Raw genomic sequence first — 22,533 nt, 5'->3', positions numbered from 1 at the left:
TCTTTCCTTTGAATTCCCCTCCTCCCCAAGAGACAAAAGAGTGTTTTTGACAGTCAACTGTGGCTTCATGCCAGTAGGGAAGGAGATGCCAAAGCCACCAACCACCAGGAATAAGACCGTTGAGCTTGGAGCACTCAGGAACACCAGATCTCTTCTCTCTGGCCTGCCTGGCTCCTCTGCTCCCTGCTGTCACACTCCTGATCCTACAAAAACTGTTGGAAACTTTGAGAGCAAGTGGTCAGTGGTGTGATGTTGGCTGCCCCTTGCATTTTGTGCAGAGGACGGGTAAGAAGGGGTTTCACTTTTATCCTCTCCTACCATCAGAAATACCAGTTTAGCAAATCTGAGCCGTTTGACAAGAGGCCACCTTCTCTGTCCTGCCTTTCACAGACCCCCTGCACACTCTCACCTGATGTTTACAGAGGCTACGCTAACATTTTCCAGACTGTCTGGAGGTGGGACCTTGTTGCCACCTCTGCAGATCTATGATTACACAAATGAAGTGACAGACAATGAAAAGGGAGTGGTTTGGCTCACTGAGAACAAAATTCCCCCAAAACCCCCCACCACCTCCGGCAGGAAGCCAGGCAGGAGAGACCGGACCAAACTGGAGAGGAAACAGAGGGCTGTAACTGCTTCTCCTTACAAAGCTGTGGAGAAAGGAAGGAAGAGATGTGTGCAACAGCTACCCTGTGTGAGGCAGCAGCTGGTAGCACCTTTTGGAGTGAACTTTCTTCTCCTGTGCAGAATGGAGCTGTAGGCCAGGCTGAAGGGCTTGCACCTATGATACCACAGAATGGTTTGGGTTGGAAGGGACCTTATAGACCATCTGTTTCCAACCCACCAGTGATAGGCAGGGACACCTCCCACTAGACCAGGTTGCTCCAAGCATCATCCAACCTGGACTTGAACACTTCCAGGGATAAGGCAGCCACAGCTTCATTGAGCAACCTGTGTCAGTGCCTCACCGGCCTCACAATGAAGAATTTCTTCCTAATATCTAATCTAACTCTGCCTTCTATCAGTTTGAAGCCATTCCCCCATGCCCGGTCCCTCCATGCCCTTGTCAAAAGTCCCTCTCCAATTCTCTTGTAGCCCTTTCAGGTACTGGAAGAGGCTCTACGGTCTCCCCGCAATCTTCTCCTCTCTAGGCTGAACAACCCCAACTCTCCCAGCCTGTCTCCATAGCAGAGGTGCTCCAGCCTCTGAACATCTCTGTGGCCTCCTCTGGACTTGCTACAACAGGTTCATGTCCTTCCTGTGCTGAGGTCTCCAGGTTTGGATGCAATGCTCCAAGTGGGGTCTCACCAGAGTGGACTAAAGAGGCAGAATCACCTTTCTTGACCCACTGGCCTCAGTGTAAACTACTCATTGGTCATCTGCTACTTGTCTCAATTTCTGTAGGGTTGGCAAAACACTCCCAAAGCAAAGCAGGTAGCTGGATTCCCATTGCACAAACCAGACTGGTGTTTGCACCATCACCCCAAAGACTGTGGAGCTCTTGTCCCCGAAAAAGCAGGCAGAAGATAGGCAAGGAGAGGCTCCTGAAGGCCAGCACCCAGCCACCTTCTCCCAGGGCAGCCCGAGCAGTTCGGGAGATGTCGGGTCTCCACGGCAGTGCTGAGCTGGGCTGGCCCCAGCTCATTGTGTTTGGAGAAGGCGACGAGGGCAGCTGACCTTATGTAACCAGAGAACAAAGCGGCTAAATAAAAACTGGAGCTGGGAACGGGCTGCGGAAGTGGGACACAGCTTTCCTGACTAATCAACCAGCATCTGAAGGAAACCGAACTCAATGGCAGGGAAACAACTGCATAAACACATCCCAAGGGAAGAAAGGGAGAGAGAGGAAGCGGGGGGAAGACCACAGGGGCACTGGCCCCTTCCACCTCCACTCCTGCCCTTACTGGTCGGGTGGCAAAGCCTGGAACGCCAAGATGGAGAGTGGTGCATGGAAAGCTGCCACGAGCTCAAGGATTTCAAGGGGTGACCTTGCTCATTTACCTGCAAAGCCACCAACTGCATGCTTGGAAGGGCCTCAGGGTTAGGACAGGATCAGAGCCAAGATGGCTCAACACCTCTTCTCCCACTGCCATCTTCAGTGGCATCTGGGTCTAAAGTGGATGAAGGGAATGGAGAGATTTAATCCTGGGGAGGAATGCTGTACCCTATAGCCCCCACTCTGATGATGCAATAGCATCCATCCTACTGCCAATACAACACGGTGTGAACCAAGGCGCCCTAGGGAACCCTCCCGCATGTCCCAGCACAAAGCCAGTGACCCCAGAAAGGGGTACACCCTCGTTTTGGTGCCAGGACCTCGTGATTTTTGCCTGTGAAGGGCAGAGTTTCAGCTCACTCTCACAATACATCACAACCTCAGGACCATGCACAGACACAGGGATTTCCACTGGTCACCCCCCTGCTCCAAACAACTCTCTGGCAAAAGGACTATTTTCCAGGAGCCTCTGCTTTTCCAGGCGTAATCCAGGAGAGTCCTGGCCCAGCTGTGACCCCTCAATTTCCCTGGGGGAATTCCCCAGCAGCCAATGCAGCCTCAGCCTTGGGTGGTCAGAGCCAGACAGGACTGGGGCCATGATAAACGTCCGAGGCCAATGAACTGGCTCCTTTTTCCCTCCTCAAAAACATCTGCCTTTGGGTAAAAGCCAACAACCCTGCAAAGCTCAGCCCCAAATAAATTCTTAAGAAATAATTTTCTGGTGTGTTACAGGGAAGAGGAAAGTAGGTGAGGAAGCCAGAGCCCATTAAGACCTGTGTGGGGGCAAGTTGTCCTGTGCTGGGACAACGGGAGCTCTGGCTCCAGCAGATCTACTAAAGGAGAGGAGAGTCAGTCTCTTTTTAAAGGTTACACTTGAAAAAGTGAAGCCAAGTTGCTCTTCCAGATAGCTAACAAGGGCCACGGCAGTCGTTAGGATCCACGCCATCCAGCCTGCTATTTTTAGATCCTCCAGAAGGAAGGAAACCTCAGACAACCATCAGTGTGAGCTGAACTGCAGCTCTTCAGCTGCTTGGCCAGTGCCGCAGGAGCCGCTCCACCCAGGCGGTCTCACTTCTGACAGCAGGAGGATAGATGAGACTAGCAGAGGGCTTGGGGAGGTCACCAGCATTGCAGCCCCCACCTCTCCATTGCAGAGAGAGAGCTGCCAGCAGGAAACAGGTAGATAGATCCACACACAAAAAAAAAAAAAAAATCCCATCCCAAACAACCCAAAACCTGAGCTGGTTGCTGGCACAGACATTTACAAGACCAGGGAGGGGTGAGTGATCTGAGATCTTCAGAAAAAACAAAGCCTGGGGTTGGGAAAGCAAAGCCTCCCTCTCCGATGGCGATTTTGCAAGGCCCCGTGGCTGCATCCTGCATAGGGAGAGGCAGCCTTGGCTCTGTGCTCGGGTTGCAATCCAAAGCTCACATGAAACGTGCTTTTGGCTGGGATGACCTGGCCTGGGGAGTACAACAGGGAGGCCCTTAAATAGCAGCAGAGGAGGAGAAGGAGCAGCCAAGCAACTCTAAAGGATGAACCACAGACAAGGGAAAATGGAAAAAACTTCCCCATGTGCCAGGATAATTAATGAAAGGAATTTTTTTATCCCCAAAATTTCCAGAAAATAGGATCGTCCCTCTTCATCTCTCTCCTGAGGTTCTGCCAGACACTCAGAGCAATATAACAGTCCATAGCCAATGTGGGCAGCCTTGAACAGGCAACATCACACGCTCAGACCCTTCAGAGATCCCTCTGCAGATCCATGTATGTATGTTTGGGAGATCTGGGCTTGCAGCCAGCATCCCATCCAACACTGACGTTAGGGCTCTGAGAGCTTTACAAGGAGAGAAGAGGCTGGTACCTGTAAAAAACAGGACAACGACATCTCTTCACACTGACCTCTGCAGCACCCTGTTGCTAAACTGAGCCCTAAATCCCCAAAACACAAACTAGAGGAAAGAACAATAAAAACAAAAGCAGTGCCCTGGTCTGCACCATGGCAGACTCCATCCCCAAGCTATGCAGGGTGAACATGAAGATATTGATTGATTACTGTAAGAGAAGCTTCTCCTTCTGCTTAAGCAAACCTGACTGGTGCCATGGAACAGCAAGAGAGCCCAGGAGTGGGGAGGCATGGAGCTGTGGCACAGAGGCACTCACCAGAGGAGCTCAGCTGGCCAGCCCTGGATGGGACATGAAGCTCCACTGGTCCAGGTCGTGCATCGGAGCCATCGGAGGGACCATGACCCTCCTCTGTCTGTCCTGCTGGGGAAGAAGCGATCTCAGCCAGCACTTCCAAGTCCTTCAGGATAACCTGTGGAGAGAAGGATGACATGATGAGCACATGCAGGGCCAGATAGCATGGTGAGCTTTCCTTTCCAAATACACAGCCAGAGAGGGTGAGATGGGAAGCAAACACCGAATCCCAGCACATCAAGAAAGGGAAAAGAGGGCTACCTACAAAGCTCCAAGTGGAAATTTCAAATGCTTGCAGACAGCATGGGGCAGGAAAGAGAAAAGAGAAAAAAACCAGCCCAGTTTCTGCTGAGTCCCAAGGGAGCTCGTGATATTAAACCAAATCTACACAATCAGGAGTGGGGCTTGCTTTCCCCTCATCCCACTTTGGGGAGGTCTGGGTTTTGCTTCCCCACTCCATACCCACGGATTTGGGACAACCACAGCAAGAGCACTGGGATGTTCTGGGGGCAAACACCAGCCTGCCCCCTTGTGCAGGGCAGCATCCCAGGAAAGGCTTGGCTCAGGACATTGAGGCAGAACTGCCATTTGGATTTCATAGCTCTGTGTTTCCAGAAGTCACCAAATTAGTCTATATATAGCATTTCTGGAGAAGTTATTACCGGGTGGGTTTTTTTCCATCCTCAACCCTTCTCATGTCTCAGGCTATTTTGGGTCCCCCTTCATTCAAATGTCCTTGGGTCTAGATGTTTCATCAGCCATCCCTGACGCTCTAAGCACAGAGGGGCTGTGTGGAGCAGAAAGGCTGCCAAAAAGGGTTGATTGCTACACCTAACTCATCAGCTGGCAGAGCACACGCCTGACCACCCTTTGCCGATCAGCACAGTATCCCAGGCTTTCCCTGTGTTCTCACAATGCATATTTCCAAGGAGCTGCAGTTATATGGGAGTTTTAGTTTCTGAGCTAACCCTTAGCCCTGGAAAAACAAAAAGTCAATTACATCTTTTTTATGATCATGCTAGAAAACACAATCCCTGAAAAAGAGAAAGAGGAGTTTCTGGGGTTTTCTGTTGCACAGATAGCTTAAGCTGGGTGGGGCTTCTTTTGTAATTAGGGCTGATTTTCAAGCCCCCAGCAGCCTTGGAGCAGGCAGTGTGGTGTCTAGGCTGTGGTGGGGAAGCAGCCTGCCATCAGCATCATGAGGCTCCAGCACACTTGGGAAGACCCTGTGCCTATAAACATGATTAAGTCTCAGCTCACAGCTCCCCAGGGGAGGAAAAAAACCCAAGACAACAACAACTTGTACTGCTGCCCCTGAAGAATATGGAATCTTCATGATGCTGTCAAGGCTGGGAGCTCATTGCCAGCACAAGAGGTCCCTGCCATCACCAGCCTTCAACCTCTTCCAGGGAAGGGAGTCTGTGGTCCCTGGCAGAGAGAAGACCGTGGTGCTCCCTCTCTGCCTAGCTTTCAAGCACCAGCAGCTCAGCTAACGTAATGCTGGCAGTTTCCCTTCAAGCAGAGGATGCCCCTGAGCAGATCTTATGACACCTGATCTCCTGAAGCCTTATGTAGATTCTCTAGTGGCTAATCATGTGGCTCAGCTGAACTCGCAGCCTTTGAGCAGGTGAAGGCACCAACTTGGGTCTCAGGCTCCCACAGCTGGGGAAATAACGCTCATAGGGGGTTCCAAGTCTCACTGTCTTTGGATAAAACTGGCAAGGGGACACAGGGCTTGGCTACCAAGGCTGTCAGGCAGGTGAGAGCCGGGACTCTCATTCACAGGGTGGATTTTGCCAAACCCAACATAACCAGGAGACAAGGCCATATGTGGTTGATGTCCCACCCACTCATGACTCTCACTCTGCTGCATTTGCTGCTGCCCTGATCCCCACACCCAGCTACATCATCCAGCTTACTCTTCACTAGCAGCTCCCATGGCATCAGGAAACAGGACCAAGACTCCAGGCTGGGCACAAATCACCCCTGCTGCCTCTCAAAGCTGTTAGAGCCATGTTTTGAGGCTGGATCCTTAATCCAAACTCTCAGAGCTGTCTGCCAAGCCCCAGCTTTAAGATGCTACTTGGGCTCAGGATGCTCCAGCCCGGGGAGCCTGGGCAGCAGTGACCAGCACCACTGGAGGGCAGAGCTGAACCTTGGAGAGGTTAAGAGGTGTCCCTCCAAGCCAGCCATGTAGGTCACAGGCAGGAGGTGGAAAAAACAGCATAGCCTGAGTTTTGCAACTGAAAAACATAAAGGAAAGAAGCAGCAGGAAGGATGAGTGCACGAGCACAGGGAGGAAGAGGAAGAGCAGGCAGCCGTGGAGACCTGGGGTTTTCCAGCCGTGGGAAAGAGGCAGGGAGCTCCAGCTCCCGCTGCTTCTTCTCCGCATGCTCTGGAGTGGTTTCCCAGCTGGGGACGGAGGAAAGGCAGGAGCGCTTGGTATGCACTGCACATCCCTGTGCTAAGCAAAGCTGGAGCTGGCGGCTGGCTTTGTGCGAGCCAGGAGGCTGTAAGAAAGCAATATCCTGCCATTGCCATGGCAACGACCGGCTGAGCCAGGAGCTGGTCCCATCAGTCAGGAGCCCAGCAGCCCTCGGAGCACGAGGGCCAGAGCCATTCCCGAGCTGCCAGGCAAAGGTGTGATCCTGACAGCCAGCCTGGAGGATGAGCCCCCGAGGACATTTTCCTGGTCCCGAGGGGATTTCTGGGAAGATTTCCCAGCGGTGAGTGGGAAACCTCTGGGCAAGCATGAGGTTGGTGAGTAGAAATAGGAAGGAGCACGGAAAGCAGCATCATGATGGATGGGGAGACCTGTCCAATGTCACAAGTCATTCCCAGCACAGGGATGAAGAGCAGCATGGAAGAGGGCGAGCTCTGGGTGGCCAGGGGACAAAAAGCAGGTTTTCAGACAGTTATAAATAAGCAGCTATTTCTCCTCCCTGAAAATAGGCAAGATTTCTCCCTGCATTGCCTCCAGAGCACAGATTTTGAGGGCATACACAACTGTCAGCTTCTCCAGATCTAGGTCAGGTTAATTTGCCGCTTGTTCTGGTTGAACGGAGCCGAGACCAGCTCTGCCGGCGACGCAGGGGGAAAAGCAGCTCCTGAATGGTGTGTGCAGGATAGGATGCACCTCCCTGTGCGTGCAAAGCACTGCCTCGATGCTCCTGGAGGAGGGGAGAATTTGCCCCTGGTCAAAATGCTGGGCTGGCCCTGGCCCATGGCAGAGGAAGGCGAGGTAACCCCAAATGCAGCACATGCTGACTACCAAAGAGATAAGGGAAGGCTGCAGCAGCAGCTCCTCGGGCACACGCTGTGTGACTGAGCTCCTGAAGGTGTTGTCCTTGCTGGCATTTATTGAAAAGTTGGGAGGAAAGAAAAGTGAAAAGATTAAAATGTCTGTGTACTCACGGGTGACCTCAGATGTCCCAGAGGATGGGTATTCCCCGGGCTAAGAAATGGGGCACACAACACTAGGGACGAGGTTATTCTTGCCAAGGAGAAGATGGGAATTCAGCTTAAGATGTTACCAAGATATAAAATAAGAAGAGGACCAAGAATCAGGGAGGCTGTGGAAAACCCCATGGCATTTCCAGGACAAGCAAAGCAGGTGAAGGAGAAACCTGGTGGGAACCAGGAAAGCGAAGGATGCTGCTTGGTGCTTCCTCCTGCTCCACCACTCTCAGCATGCACCGTGGCTTCCCCAAAAGGCATAATTTATTTTGTTTAATTTTTTCTCCTTCCAAGCCTTTTAGCTGTAGCCAGGGGAAGGAGGTGAGCACAGGCAGGCAGTCCTGGAGCCAAAGCAGCCAGCAGTGAGGCTGGCTGAGCCCCAGACACACACAGTGTGAAAAGCAAACTTGCGTCCCCCCTGCCTCCACCAGCTTTAAAAAACAGAAAAAGAAAAGAAAACCCACCATTAATCTTCTCAAACCAATTTAACCAAACCTCTTTTCAGGTCCCCAGGACAGCAACTTTTATCCTCTGATCTTGCCAAGACCTTTTCTTTCTGTCTTCCCAAGAGGGGATGGGGACCAGAGGGAAGGCAGCGGGGCTGGAGCCTTCTCCTCTCCTCCTCAGGGCAAATCATGCCTGGTCACACTGACACATACAGTTCCAGTTCATACAGCCAGCAGTGTGGCAGGGCACTTGGTAAAACAGCCACAACCACTTCAAAGCAAGCTGGAATCTGAAAACTCTGTGTCCTCCCTCCTGCTTTTGCAAATCCTCCAGTTGTCCCTCTTGCTGGGGGTGTGAGGGCCAGGCCTGCAGCACCCTGAGCACCATCACAGCTCAGAACAACTATTTAAATATGTTTAATTAATGTATGGGGAGCTTAACACACCACCTCTGATGCCAGTCACAGGGCAGGATGCCAAGGAGGTATTTCATAGAGTCACGGAATCCTTAAGGCTGAAAAATACCTCTAAGATCATTGAGTCCCATTAACCCAGCATAGTCATGCTCACGACTACACCATGTCCAAGTGCCAAAAGTGCTATTTCTCCATGCATTAAAAAGGGCAGGGAAGGAGGTAGGACAGGTCCAGCCAGTGGAATGGGGCTGGAGGAAGCTGGAATAGCCATGGAGTATCCCTGCAGGCCATGCTATGTGAGGCTGGATGCCTGCAAATCCTTCAAATTCAACACCCAGAGTCCCAGAGCTTATGACAGACAAAAGGTTTGCTCTTATTTGCTACCCTGTCTCCCACCCAGCATCAGCCTCCACACACAGGGAGCCAGGCACCCAAAGCCACCGAATCTTGCATCCTACTCGTCCATCCCAACCTGGACCCTCTCCAAGCCAGCTCCCTGAGACAGGGATTGCCTGTCCCACACAGCAGAGAGGTATTCTGTGGTTTTAGTCTGCTCCATGACTTCACCCAGGAATGCAACAAGCACCACCTTGAGCCCAGACTGCCACTTTACCCCAGTTGTTCACTGTACTTATAAACTGCTTATGCATTTGTGTACATAAGCCAGGAAATTATGGTCCCAAACTGGTGCTGAGCCAAGAAGCTCCCTATGGATCATGCTCTCCCCCCACCCAAGAAACTTCCTATTCCTGCACAATGCAGCACACAGATTATTGTTCAACCCAGTGACCTTGCAAAGTTCAAGTCCTGGGAGAAAACATCACCCCACCCTGCTTGGAGAAGGCATCACCCCACTTCTGCTTGCAAGCTGCTTCCACCTATGGCAATCCAGGCTGACCACATTTTCCATCATCCAACTGGAATTATATACCTCTGTCTATACCCCATCATTTCAGTCCCATGCTCACCATCAGGGTAACTTCCCTCTTGAAAACCAGTAGTCTCCCTGCTTTGGTACTTCACAGCTGTGAGTCTCTCTCCAGAGAAGCCTTACCACAAAAAAAATTTAAAATAAAGGCCAGGCACATGTATATTAGAGTTCTCTCCTTTGCAGGTTTTAGCTTACACCCTCTGCTTTGCATTAGGTCACAATATTTCGTCCCTGGCAGATGAAAGGCTGGGAGCTGGAGCACAATGGCTCTAAACCCAACAGAGCGAAGCTCCAAACCAAACCACGCTAAGACAGCTATTCGCTTTGGCACAAGCTTTTGTTCAGCTTCATTGTACTGGGAATCAGGCACGATGGGAGAAGTTCGCCAGGATTTAGTGCGACAGCAGAGCTCAGACCTGGGTTTTGAAACCCTGCAGTGCTGCAGCAGGACATGCAGGAGGGGTGGAGGAGCTAGCAGCAAAGGAGAGAGGTGACATCAGTATACCACCATCCCTGGGTTTTATTCTCTCCTAGTTTAATAATGGAAAACCAAGAGAGGGCAGAATGCTTCCGCTTGTCACAGGGAAGTTGGCTTGAAGGTCATGCAGATGATCAAGTACATCATAGAATGACAGAATGGTTTGGGTTGGAAGGGACCTTATAGACCATCTGTTTCCAATCCTCCTGCCATGGGCATGGACACCTCCCACTAGATCAGGTTGCTCAGAGCACCATCCAACTTGCCCTTGAACAGTTCCAGGGATGGGGCACCCACAGCTTCTCCTGGGCAACCTGTTCCAGGACTCATCACCTCAGTGAATAATTTCTTCTTAATAGTCCATCTAAACCTGCCCTCCAGTCAGTGGCAGCCCAGCTCAGCTCACCCTTTCTAGAGAAACGCACCAACTTTTGAACAGACTTCTGAAGGAAGTACCTCTGTACTCAGAACCTTGCCTGGTCGCTGCACAACACAGGTTTTCATGTTAGCAGAGTTGAGAGGAAGCCGAAGTCTATCCTGCTTCACATCAGACACCAGCTCCACCTCATGCGTCATTCCTGCATGACTCAGACAAAAGTCCCAACACAACTTTCAACCCCCAGCAAGATCGAGGGGAGCAGATAAGCAAACAGGAACACATTCAGCCATAAAGAAACAACTTCATTTTGGAGCCGGAAAAAGGAAAACAAAACAAATAAACCAACCCAGCAGCATCACTTCTTCTCAGTTTTCTCAGAGATGCCCTCACCTCCTGTTGTGTTCACTTGAGCTCAGATCTTGGATCCATTCAGGACCCAGGGAACTGAATGGCTACATCCAAAGCTGCCAGGAGACAGGAGATAATCCGAAGAATGTCTTCTTTTCAGCAGAGCCTAGCAGCAGCAGTGCCTTTACCCTACACGTGGAAAGGTCCAACCCACTGCTCCCAAACAGCATTTCACCTTTTCTAACCTCAGTTCTTCAAGCAGAGCTGTGAGACTGGCACTGACAGATGTGCAGCCAGTGTAGAAAAACCCACTCCCAGCAGGATCCTGTTATGTCTTGGAGCTGTAAGGAAGTTTTTAAGCACATCAAATTTTAACCAGGCTTTTATAGATTGCCTTCAAAACCAGGTCTCAAACACAGGATGGAACATCTCCCTGCCAGGGAAGCACAGGAAGCAGCACGAGGTGACGCAGTGCAGCAGTACAGCGTCTGACAGCCAGGAATCCTGGATCCTGACTTGTCTACATATCAAAGGGAACTGCTTGCTTCAGCTTCGCTTCAACATCACTGCGCTGCCTTTGTGAATCTTAACTAGGTCTCTTGACCATTTCTTTACTGCCACAGGAGAACTGGGTAGGAAGGGGAAGAGGAGAGAAGGCAGAGATGACTCAGGACACTGCAGATGCATCATGAGATACTGGCCCCTGTTCAGCACAGTGGAGGTGGTGCAACACTTTGTGCTACTTGAACGATAAAAACAGGCGTGAGAACTTAAAGGGCATGGATCCGGCTCCATCCAGCATGAGTCTCTCCTTGCTTTGGGCTTGATTATTTATGGCAAGTGCACAGAGAGACTCAGAGCAGCTCAGCAAAAACAGACCTTAAAAATAAGGTGCCTGAGCACAGCCTTTTGGTCAGACTAGCACTGACCCTCCAAAGCCAGATTCTCCTTTGGTGATGAGCTGGTGACAAACAACTGCTCCAGGACAGCTCCAGGGCACACCAGGAGAGCAACAGGTAACCTTCAAACCGTGCACAGGGGCCAGGAGAACCGCAGGCACTGCAGAAAGATGTTCAACCTTGCTGGGAAGAAAGATGATACTGACACTGCTGACTAGCAGGTGCCCTTGGGGAGAGCGGCATTGCAGGATGAAGAGAGCAAAAAAAAATAAATCTCTGAAGATGTGTGTACACCTTGTGCTACATCACACAACATGCAAAGCCCTACCTGAAAAGGGGAGAGATGTGCTTCCTCACCAGAGCTGATGGTTAGCTCACATAGGCTCCCATGTTAACTTGGTGATCCCCAGGCCATTAGCCAGGAGCTTCTGGGCATCACAGTCTATTCCACGACAACACGACTGTGCACACAAATACTGTACTGGCTAAGTGAGCACTCCACATCCCCTTTTCTAATAGGGATTGACATTGCAGGTTAGCTTGCTCAGAGTATCTTCATCATTCCCAACAACGTCCAGCTCAAAACCCCCCTACTATTTCAGTCATTTCTATTTCCTCTGCAGAGAGCAGCAAATCTGGTTGGGAGCCAGCTGAGCAGTGGTGTTTAATGGATTGACTCGACTATGGATTTCCTTGGGAAAAAAAAAAAAGCCACCTCCAAACATTTAAATAAATAGAAGTCAGGATTAAATAAATCAGCTTAAAATTACTTTTGAGCCATTCCCAGTTATGTCACAGGGAGGAAATGCATCACCAGGGTCCTTTCTTCACTGCTTTTTTCAAATATTAATAAGCAGTGTAATTGCAACATGACTCACTGCGATCTCCTGCCAAGCTGGAGAGGCTATCTGCAAGATGCAGGCTTTCTAGAGCGTTGCAAAGGCAGATGTGTGCTTGGGGACTCTTTTGGAAAGGTTTGCATCGTAAGCAGCAGGGGATGGAAAATGGCCAGGCAGTTGCTTGCCTTTGCAAGTCATTCCCTCGCTTGCTCATTCCCTTCCCTCCTCTCTTAACGACCCCCTCGCACATGGGATTTATTGCAGGATTGGGGTTTGGTGCTCTGAGCGTGTAAGGCAAAGCAGAGAGCGTGTGATTTTTATTCCGTGAGGAAGGTCTGGGTTGAGAAAACAGCTAGAATCATTCGCAGTTCTGGGCAAGAGGTATCCAGCTGATGGTGGAAGCACTACAAGTGTCTAGGCCAGCTGTGTGCCATGCTGCTGGCCTCCCACCCAAGCACTAAAAAGCTCCAGGGAACAACTGAAGTGGAGAAGACAACAACAATGCTAAAATTCAGATGACTAGAACCAGAGAAGAGAGGTGAAGAAGAAAGATAAGGAAATGGAAAAATGCTGCAGCATCTTGGGAAGGTGCTCTTCATCCCAGCAGATGAAGTGCAACAGCAGAGCAAGTTGGCTCACTCTGCTTCCTGATTTTCTCTTCTCGCTTCTAAGATGAGTGGTTCCCAGACAACCTGATGCCACTGGGCACCTACTGCAGCCCCACCAGGCAACACTGCTGTTGCCCTCTGAGCAGTGGGTGCTGCTTAACTGCCTCATGACTTGGATTTGGCAGTGTCAGCTGGACACAATCCCCCTCACATCTTCACAAAGGCTGTTGCAAGGTGGCTGTCCCACTCACCAAGGATCTGACCATGAGCCAGCCCCATCAGAAAGACACCAACTCTGGGGTCAGAAGCCCCAGCTGCCTTCCCAGGCAGGCAAAAAGGATGCTTAGCCTCTGCATTAGGTCTTCTTCAGTTTGGCCAACAGGGTTAATCACTGCAGTGCAATCACTGGCCAAATTTCACAAAATGGCCAAACCTCGCTGGCTAAAACCTCAGTTCAACCATAAAACCCAAAGCCCAGCTAGATGTGAGAACAGTAAGCTTCCAGGAGGATTCCTGCAGCAGCTGCAGCACTTACCTCATCTGACTCATCTGAGAGGGTCCGCAGCAAGATGGGGAAGAGGCTGTCAGTGTGTCGGAACATCTAGAAGCAGAAAGACAGATAGCATTAGTCCTACAGGCCTGGTCACCCCTGCCACAGGGCCACTCGCCCTGGGGAAGGCTGCCAAAGCTTCATTGGCATTTTCCATCTTCTTCCTCAGGCTGTGGAGTATACAGCAGTCAAAGCCTTCTCAGAAAAGACAGGTAGACATGTTTGCAATACCAAGCTAATTTAAGCCCATTCAAGGGCACAGAGCAGGCTGGGAGTGGACAAGCTTAATCTCATTGAGGAAGAAGTAGGCTCAAATACTGAATCCTCAACCTACCTTACGAGGAGTCTTGATGTACAAGTGGTAGAGCCATTTCAGGACTGCAATTCTGGTCATCATCCCAATGGATGTGTCATGAAGGTGGCAGTCCAGCACCTGAACTATTCCATCCAGGTTCAGGGTCACCGGGATCCTCTCACAGCTGCAAAGAAAGGAGAGAGGCTGGTTCAGTGCTGTAACATCCAACTCATTCCTCCCATGGTGGGGAGGTCTACAACACACCAGAAGCTGCATCAAACATCTCAGTTCAAACCCTCACTAGATGTGACTCACTACACCAGCTCTAATCTAATCTAAATCTCTCCTCTTTTAGACTAAAACTATTCCTCTTTGTCCTATCACTACCTACCCATGTAAAAAAGTCGCTCTCCCTCTTTTCTATAATTCTTTGAAAACAGAAATCTTCCAGGATTCACAGTTTACCACTTATCCAAAACAGCTGGTACCTACTAATGAGAAGGCACCAAGCTAGATGAATCCAATACTACGGCTGTGTGAGATCTCCTCTTTTAGACTAAAACTATTCCTCTTTGTCCTATCACTACCTACCCATGTAAAAAAGTCGCTCTCCCTCTTTTCTATAATTCTTTGAAAACAGAAATCTTCCAGGATTCACAGTTTACCACTTATCCAAAACAGCTGGTACCTACTAATGAGAAGGCACCAAGCTAGATGAATCCAATACTACGGCTGTGTGAGAAAATGGTCCATGTGGTCACCAGGTTTGGGGTTCAAAGATTAGAGATCCATAAAATGCACTCAGAATCTACCTCAAGGTCAACCAGCTCAAATAGCTCCAGAGAACATTAACCTATGTATACTCCACCAGCTGGGGCTACCCAACCTGGTGAGGACACCCAGGTTCTGCTGATCCCAGCAGACTTGTGCTGAAAACTGCAGATGGTGCCCTGGCTGGCAGTGGGTTTGGGATGCAGCTCTCTGCTACAAGGCTGCCTTGAGAACTTCATCTTGTTTCCAAAAAGCCATTCCAAAAGATGAGGACAAGTCTTGGTCATCAACCAGAGATGAAAGGAAATAACTCCTTTACTTCACCAGGACATTGCACCTTTTAGAACACTGACAGCTGCAGACTCTTAGCTCCTGCTCCCCAGCTTTTCCCCCAGATAGCTGGGACCTGCATTGGGACAAGAGACCCAAAGCAGAAGAGGTCATGTTACAGCATTTTTTGTTTGTATTTGTGATCCTGAAGTCTACATGATGGTTTCCCATCTCCTTGACAGTGAGGACATGGAAAATATCTGTTGCAGGAGACTCAGTTAAGGAGGGATGATGGTTGGAACCAAGACGGTTGGAGGAGATCACCAAGAGGCTACACTGAAGAGTCAAGTCACACCTGTCCTACCCAAGCTACTGAATTATTCAAGGCTGGACCAGGCTCCTTCCAATTTTTCCAGCATGTGCAGAGCTGCTGTGCATCTTGTTTGATAAGAAATCCTAAGGGGTAGATTTCTCACGGTATAATTTGCAAGGAGAGCTGCAGCTTAATAGGATTTGATCTTCCCCAGGACACACATTGCAAGGGCGAGACGAGGAGGCTGCAGCCCCTCACAGCCCTGAGGGGATCTGACTACTTGATCTGCCTCACGTAACAGATGCTGGGGGCTGCAAATTGCATTTCGCTTTGATGTTGAAAACAACAGCCAAGGGCCAAACACTCAGACTGTGAAACTGAGGGGAAGGAGAGACCCAGAGCATGGGGAGTCTGGGAGAGGAGATGTCCAAGGGAGCAGCATCCTAGGCCATTTAAGCCAGCCTGAATGAGCCCTGTATATGGTTTTCCTGAAAAACCATCTCCCGTGGCAGCAGCACAGCCCTCCATGCCCCCTGTACAGAGCTTCAGATGGAAGAGGAGCAGGAATTTTTGAATTGACAACATCTCCACACCAAAACGCATTGCCTGGGCAGGATGGGGAAAAAGAAACCTCAGGGTAATGCATGCTTTCAGAGGGAAGAGACCAAAAGGACAGCAGAGAGACGCAGTGCGTGAAGCCAACCTGTTTGGAGGTGCCTTCAACACTGTCACATCCACCAGCAACATGCTGCTGTGAGGCAGGTGGGGAGAACACAGGGAGCCATGGTTTGCCACAGCACTATTAGTCCACTGATGCTGAACTCTTACCAGCACAGCAACAAACAATTTCCAGCCTGCTTTGTGCCAAAATTGTCCATGAAAACCCCCTCTCCGTAACTGCTCATGATGCAGTACCTGGGCAGAGCAAAAACCCACCTCAGCAGAGCCCAGGAGGTGACTGGGAGCACTGGGCTGACCTGGAACCAGGCAGCCCCAGCCATGCCATGTACCACTGCCCTGTGGCTCTGCTGGGCTCAGCGCTCACTAGAAGGGATGGCAGCTGGGAAAAGCTCCTTGCCGGCTATCCTCTGCTCGCATCTGCCGAGATAAACCTTTTAGGGGGGTTGCTGGCAGAGAAGCAGCTCATTTACTCAGCACAAAACCAGGGCACCACTCTGAAAGGTGAGAGGTCCGATGAACATGGAAAACTGGGCTAAAATCTCCCACCAACCACTCTCCTCTGCCTCTCAGATGGAGCAGCAATGGATTACCACGGGCTGCTGCCTTTCCAGGGGTTACAGCAGCAGCCAAGCACTGCTGCAGCTCCGGAGCAGGCTGGGAGCTCGCCCTGCTCTCTAATCCCCAGGCAGCAGGGAGCGGGAGCAGCAGTAATGGCATTGCGTTAATGTGATCCTCTGGGCCTGCCATGCCGGCTCCCAGCGCCGGCATCTGCGGCAGGGCAGATGTCAGATGCAATCACTTCCATCTAACCCACTACCCCAGATTCCGCTCTGAAGGATCAACGTGGCTCTGGCACCGCCTCCGTGGTTCGCCTGTGACAGCGAGAACATGTTTTTAGGGCAAATTGAGCAATGATGGGGGCTGTGCTGGGCTGTACCTCTGGATACCGGTACCCTTTGCTCAAGATCAGTGCTAGGGCAGAAGACCTACCCCCCAGCACATCCCCCAACTCAGAAAATGTGCTTCAGCATGGGAACAGAGCTTTCTTTCCCACTGCATTCAACCCACAGCAATGTTTTTCACCCCATGCCCCTTATCAACTCGTTTTCCCCCGTTCTTCAAAGGCTTCTGCCATTTCTCTCCTCAGCGGTCACCTTTTCTCTGCCAATGCCTGAGCTGCCATCTCCCTCCTGGCTTCCTGCCTGGCCCAGCTGCTTTCCTGACCCCATTTTCAGACAAGGTTAAGGTACAGGCCAGGCTCTAGCCTTTAGGCAAGCCCAGCAAAGTGGCCTTGCCAAGGGTGGAAATATCCAGGTTCTTTCATTGTGGTCCAAGTCACAAGGGCAGCTCCCATACAGGCTGGCAGCTGTGCTGCTCAACGGGCTCGAGCCAGCAGCCAGGAGGTAAATAGCTCCTCTCTGCTATTGGTCCCACAAGCTGTCGCTTTCTCGTCCTCCATTGCTCTCATTTCAGTGCTCTTGGCTTCCTTCTGCTTACTGCAGTTTCCAAGATCTCCCAGGGAAGTGATGAGGCAGGCTAAGGTCTAGGCAGAGGCATCCAGTCCAACAAGCTGTAGATCACCGTGACAAGGGCTGGGGCAGTGTGCCTCTGGTCCCCCATCAAGTTTACCATCCCAAGCACACAGTGGGAGCAGCAAAGGGAATCAATCTCCTCGCCCCAGGCTAGAGTGGAGGGCCAGGAGGAGCCACCCCAAGAGGACACCCTGGACCTGAATGCTGCACAAGACAAGCTGATGGAGAATGGGACTCCAAGGCAGGCTTGGTGCCTGAGCTCAAAGCAAGCCAATCATGCTGCCTTCAGCTAACCATTCCCTGGGCACTGTGGGGCACCCAGCATCATCATTACCCTCCATCCAAGTGTTCCCCACATCCAAGAGCTTCCCAGCTGCACCCCAAAGGTGCCTCAGGCTCTGGGCATGAGGGTACAGCAACTTTCAGCACGAGACAAAAAGCAGCAATTTTAGCTTTGTAGTAAGCCCTAACTACCACATTTAAAAACCTAATTTAAACATAGCGTCGGGCAGCTCAGCCACGTGGCAGCCACTTGTCTTTTCTGCAGAGCAACATACAGCTTTACACGTCCCTGTGTTGCTGAACACCACCCAAAACATGAAACCCCACAAAAGCTCCTCTGAAGCTTCCATGGCCCTTCTCTAGTTTGGTGAGGGATTGTGGTCCCATCACCCAGTCAGTCTAACCCTGATCACTTTCAGCTGTGCCTCACCATCTGCCCAATAGCACCATTAGGAAGTTGTCTCAAACCATCCAGGTCTTGTATTGAAACACCGATGCATTTATAAGAGCCTAAAAAGCTCTTTCCAGCTGTTTTGGTCCATTGACACAAGACAGACATCTGCATCTTCTCCTGCAGCAGCTCAGACCAACGGAAGGAAGCCCGGGCTCTGCTCCAGCAGCCACACTTCCACCTCCCTTTCCTCATCCGGGCTCACACAAGCAGCATGGTCAGCCAGGCCACAGGAAGGATCCAGTGCCTCTGAAACATGGTTCTGGTCCACTTCCAATGAGAGTTTTTGCAGAAGCTGGAAGCAGGAACCCCCACCTACATGGGGAACCCCAAAACCCCTCCAGCCCTGCACAGCCAGGCTCTCCCAGGAGCCAGTTTCTGTCTTGGCACGGACACAGTCCCCATTTCCTAGTAGATGTCACCAGGAAACTCCCTCCAAGTGAAGCTGGCAAATACTTGGGAAGCATTCTGGAACATGTTTTAGGAGTGGGGGCGGATGCCTGTGTCAATTTGTGGCCACAGGAACATGCCCAACATCCATGTATGAAGCATTCAGACCTCATCTTTTTGGATGGCATCTTCATGGAAGATGTGCCTCTGCAGACGCCAGGCCAGGAGCTCCTCCGCCCCCACTGACCGAGGTCCTGCTTTCCCCACTGCTGCAGCACTATCCCTCTGCAGTCGGCTGCAGGGAGGGCAGGAGAAGGGGGCGTGAGAGCTGGATGCTTGGCGCTGGGCCATGCTCCATCACTCGCTCGCCGGGGGAGACTGGGGGAAGCAGGGGGGGGAAACGAACAAAAACAGAAGCAAAGAGTGACTTCATCTTAAAAGGCAGCTGCAACTTCCTCCGTTTGCAGGCTTTCCAGCTTTCCACAGCAACACAACGGCTTCCTGCGGTCCTGCCTTGACACCCAGTGGGCATTCAGCATGCAGGCAGCTGCCTGCTCCCCGGAGTGAATTACGGCTGCAAATGGCTACGGGTGCCAGCTCTCGCCTTCCTCCGGCTCCAGGGCCAAGCCAGACAGCCTGAGCAATGGATGAGCACCAGGCAGATGTCCAGGGCTCCCATCAGCCATGTACAGCTTCCCTCAACTCCATGCCTGTCACCCACAATGCATGCCACAGTGAAAGGGTTTCAGGTCCTGCTGCTGGATGAGCAGAGGGGTCAGACAGGAAGGGGAAAAAAGGGCTTCAGGGCAGGTAAACCCTATGATAAACCCTGAAGTCTCCTGTTTAGAAGAGGTCAGGAGGGCTCAAGAACAAGTCACTCTGCAAAAGCAGGTCTCAGAGATGTGGGTCTGTCCTGCTATTGTGGATAGTTTTCCCTGGTGCTTGAATTGCTGGCAGACTGCTTCAGCTCAGGCAGCTGTTCTGCTGGCCCTCAGTGTCACTGAGACAAGTCACTCTGGCTCTCACTCCTTCCCTCCCCCCCCAGGTGCAAGCTCTTCAGAGCAGATACATGGTTATCACTTGTCCTCCTGACTTAATGCCTCTTATTTTCCTTCCCCATCTCCTGCCCCATTTCAGCCTTATGCACATCCACTTCTGCAACTGCTAAACTTTAAGGGCTGAGCAGAGCCAGGACATAGCAATCACAAAAAAGTCAGGGAAAATCATTTAACAGCCATAAACCAACATCTAGGTGCAAATGAAATAACCTGTACTTCCAAGAGAGAAAAAAATTAAGGGCATCATTAAGACCAGGGAGTAACTGGGCTGTGCAGAAATGCAAAAAAGGAACAGAGGGTACAGACCATCAACCTGAAAAGCTGACGCTTGCATTGCTCTGCGTTGTTATGATGGGCATCACGCTGGTAGGATGCAGCTAAAGCAACACATCCTATTTTGGGGATCACAACAGCAAATAAAAATAAGAATCAGCACAATAAAAAAGTGTTGGAAATCACAACCTCTGAGTAAAGGAACTGCAGGCAGCAGGAAAGGAAAGATGGTATTAGAACAGATGGATTTGTCCCCAAATTCAGACAGCTGGATGGGAAGAAAGGTATTTTCAGGAGAGCTGATTTACATGAGATGTTGGGAGAGATCGTGCTGGGCACAGAACTGGTGCAGGGCTGACTAATGCCATGCAAGGCTGGCATTAGGGGTCCAAGACCCCCCAGCTGTGTGGCTCCAGGTCCAGCCCCACAGTCCTGCACTGTGGTGGATGGCCAAGGTCAGTGCACCTCAAGCTCTCCTGAACACAGTTTGTCTACCATACCTCTGCAAAGACAGGAGAGAACTAAATGCCTTATCTTTTGGCCAAGCTAGAAGAGCCATAACCAAGACAACCATACACCTTTTCTCCACCCTGTTTTTAAGGCAGAGTGCATAACCATGGGAGCTTGAAGACAGGTGAGGTGCAGAATCCCTAGTGCACAGACACTCACTGCCTCACTAGGGAGCTTTGCAAGGTCTCTTCAGGGGGAAAAAAAATTAGTTTACCACAAAGTCAAGATATTTTGATGCAAATGCATGAGAGAGAAGCAGTCAACTCCTAGAGCATCCCCAGTCATACAACCTACTGGGACCCAGGTGACCCCAAGTGCTTTTCAGCCCAGCCCACTCTCCCCTAGAGCTTTGTCAGCATCTGTCAGTCACTGTCTGTACCTCAAGAAGCCTTCCCTGCTTATCAAGCCCCTCTGAAGCAACAAACAGACCCTACCTGGTTACTGTGAAGACACTGCTGTTGCTGAAGTTGGATTCACCAGATGCCTCCAGGGAGCCTGGGGACAGGAAAACAGGAGACACAGTCAGTGGGATGGCAGGGAAGGTGGAGAGTAGGACTGGGAGGATGGAGAGCTGCATGACCTCCTGCAAAGACATCACCAGTCATTGTCTGAGGGTCCAGGGACCTGAAGGATTGCTTCTGCCTGCAGTGAGCATTTTACACTCCTCCTCAAGCCCTTCTCCACTGCCAGAGAAGCTGGTACAGGACTGCACTCACCTAGCAAAATGCAGAGGGCACAGATTCAGACCTCTGCCCCAAACTGGGTCCCTTCCTCTGTGATGGAGAACCAGACACATCCCCCTCATGGTTTCAACCATTCTCAAAGAAGTAGCTCAGAACTGTAGAGCTGCCTTCAACTGTCCTGATTTCAATGCCTAGAGATACCACATGCACAGGAAAGGTGGAATCCAACCCAGGACATCTCCACCTGGCCATAGTTTGACTCCATGTGGAAGCCAAGCGACCCAAACAGCTTTCCAACCTCTGCTCAAAATGGGTCTTACAAGCACAGTGACAAAGCACAACAGGATGAACTTGACTCTTTGTGCCCCCTTGTGCCAACAGCCTCTACTCACACAGGCAGCAGCATTGCCACATCAGCACACCTAGGGAGCAGAGCTGAGAGCTTCTGATGGAAAAGCATCACAGCTTTATCTGATCCTGCCTGCTTCCAGGGGCAATCTGACCCCTGAAGGGTTGAGATTAAAAGCAATTAAGCTTTCTGTTGATAGTTGAAAGCTCTTCCGCAATAGATTTTAATACAAGGAGGTATCCTTGGGACAAATAAGGAATAAAAAAGAAAAGTTTTTGCTGCTGTGCTATGGCAGTAAATTTTTCTGCTTTATCCCTTCCAAAAAGAAAGCCTGTATGGAGTTAGGCAGAGAAAGCTTTTGCACCTTTATTGGCAGCTAAGGTAAACATCATTATTTAGGCTGAGATTTTGAGGTGCCTGGGTCCACGTTATGGATAAAAATCCCAAGAAGAAAAGGAGGAAAAAACTATGTTGCATTGGCCGGGAATCGAACCCGGGCCTCCCGCGTGGCAGGCGAGAATTCTACCACTGAACCACCAATGCTGCCCTGAGTACTACCTCCGCGCCCGCTGCCTGCTCCTGCCCGCACAGCTGGATGTGCCCCACGCGGCTCCCTGCCTCCCCCTGCCACCCGGCTGCTGCGGGACAAGGAAATCAATCCTTCAGCCTTAATCCCCACCCTCCTGCTCCCTCTCACGGCAGGATCTTCCAAAAGCCGCTGGCGCTGGCGGGGGTCAGGGAAGAGCTCTGGGCTGAAGGTGCAGATGAGTTCATGTGATTTAAATGTTACACATATTTCACACACCTGGACAAGAAAGACGTGCTGTGCAGGAGGTAGTATTTAGTCATGCCAGGACAACAGCATCCAAGTGATGCAGGAGGCCTAAAGCCACTGCTGTTTCCAGGCATGGAATCAGGATGGCGCTGGCGGGGGTCAGGGAAGAGCTCTGGGCTGAAGGTGCAGATGAGTTCATGTGATTTAAATGTTACACATATTTCACACACCTGGACAAGAAAGACGTGCTGTGCAGGAGGTAGTATTTAGTCATGCCAGGACAACAGCATCCAAGTGATGCAGGAGGCCTAAAGCCACTGCTGTTTCCAGGCATGGAATCAGGAAGTTCACTTA

General features: G+C 50.9%; 1 protein-coding gene and 1 non-coding gene across 2 annotated transcripts in view; both read right to left on the bottom strand.

Annotated features, from left to right (window-relative positions):
* Positions 1–22,533, bottom strand: part of VAC14 (Vac14 homolog (S. cerevisiae)) — a gene marked incomplete at its 5' end in the record, with an annotated part of 57,311 nt that overhangs the window by 26,250 nt on the left and 8,528 nt on the right. The window contains 4 exons of the mRNA XM_009075805.1: positions 4,161–4,314; positions 13,532–13,597; positions 13,881–14,025; positions 20,807–20,867. Of these exons, the coding sequence (XP_009074053.1) occupies positions 4,161–4,314; positions 13,532–13,597; positions 13,881–14,025; positions 20,807–20,867 (426 nt within the window). The remainder of the gene's footprint in view (positions 1–4,160; positions 4,315–13,531; positions 13,598–13,880; positions 14,026–20,806; positions 20,868–22,533) is intronic.
* TRNAG-GCC lies at positions 21,877–21,947 on the bottom strand. The gene has a single exon. It is a non-coding gene; the product is annotated as a tRNA-Gly (tRNA).

The sequence above is a fragment of the Acanthisitta chloris genome, unplaced genomic scaffold (genome assembly GCF_000695815.1).
Source record: "Acanthisitta chloris isolate BGI_N310 unplaced genomic scaffold, ASM69581v1 scaffold18095, whole genome shotgun sequence".
In the NCBI taxonomy this organism is placed as follows: Eukaryota; Metazoa; Chordata; class Aves; order Passeriformes; family Acanthisittidae; genus Acanthisitta; species Acanthisitta chloris.
The sequence above is the reverse complement of the archived record's forward strand: the minus strand, read 5'-3'. Positions and strand labels throughout refer to the sequence as shown.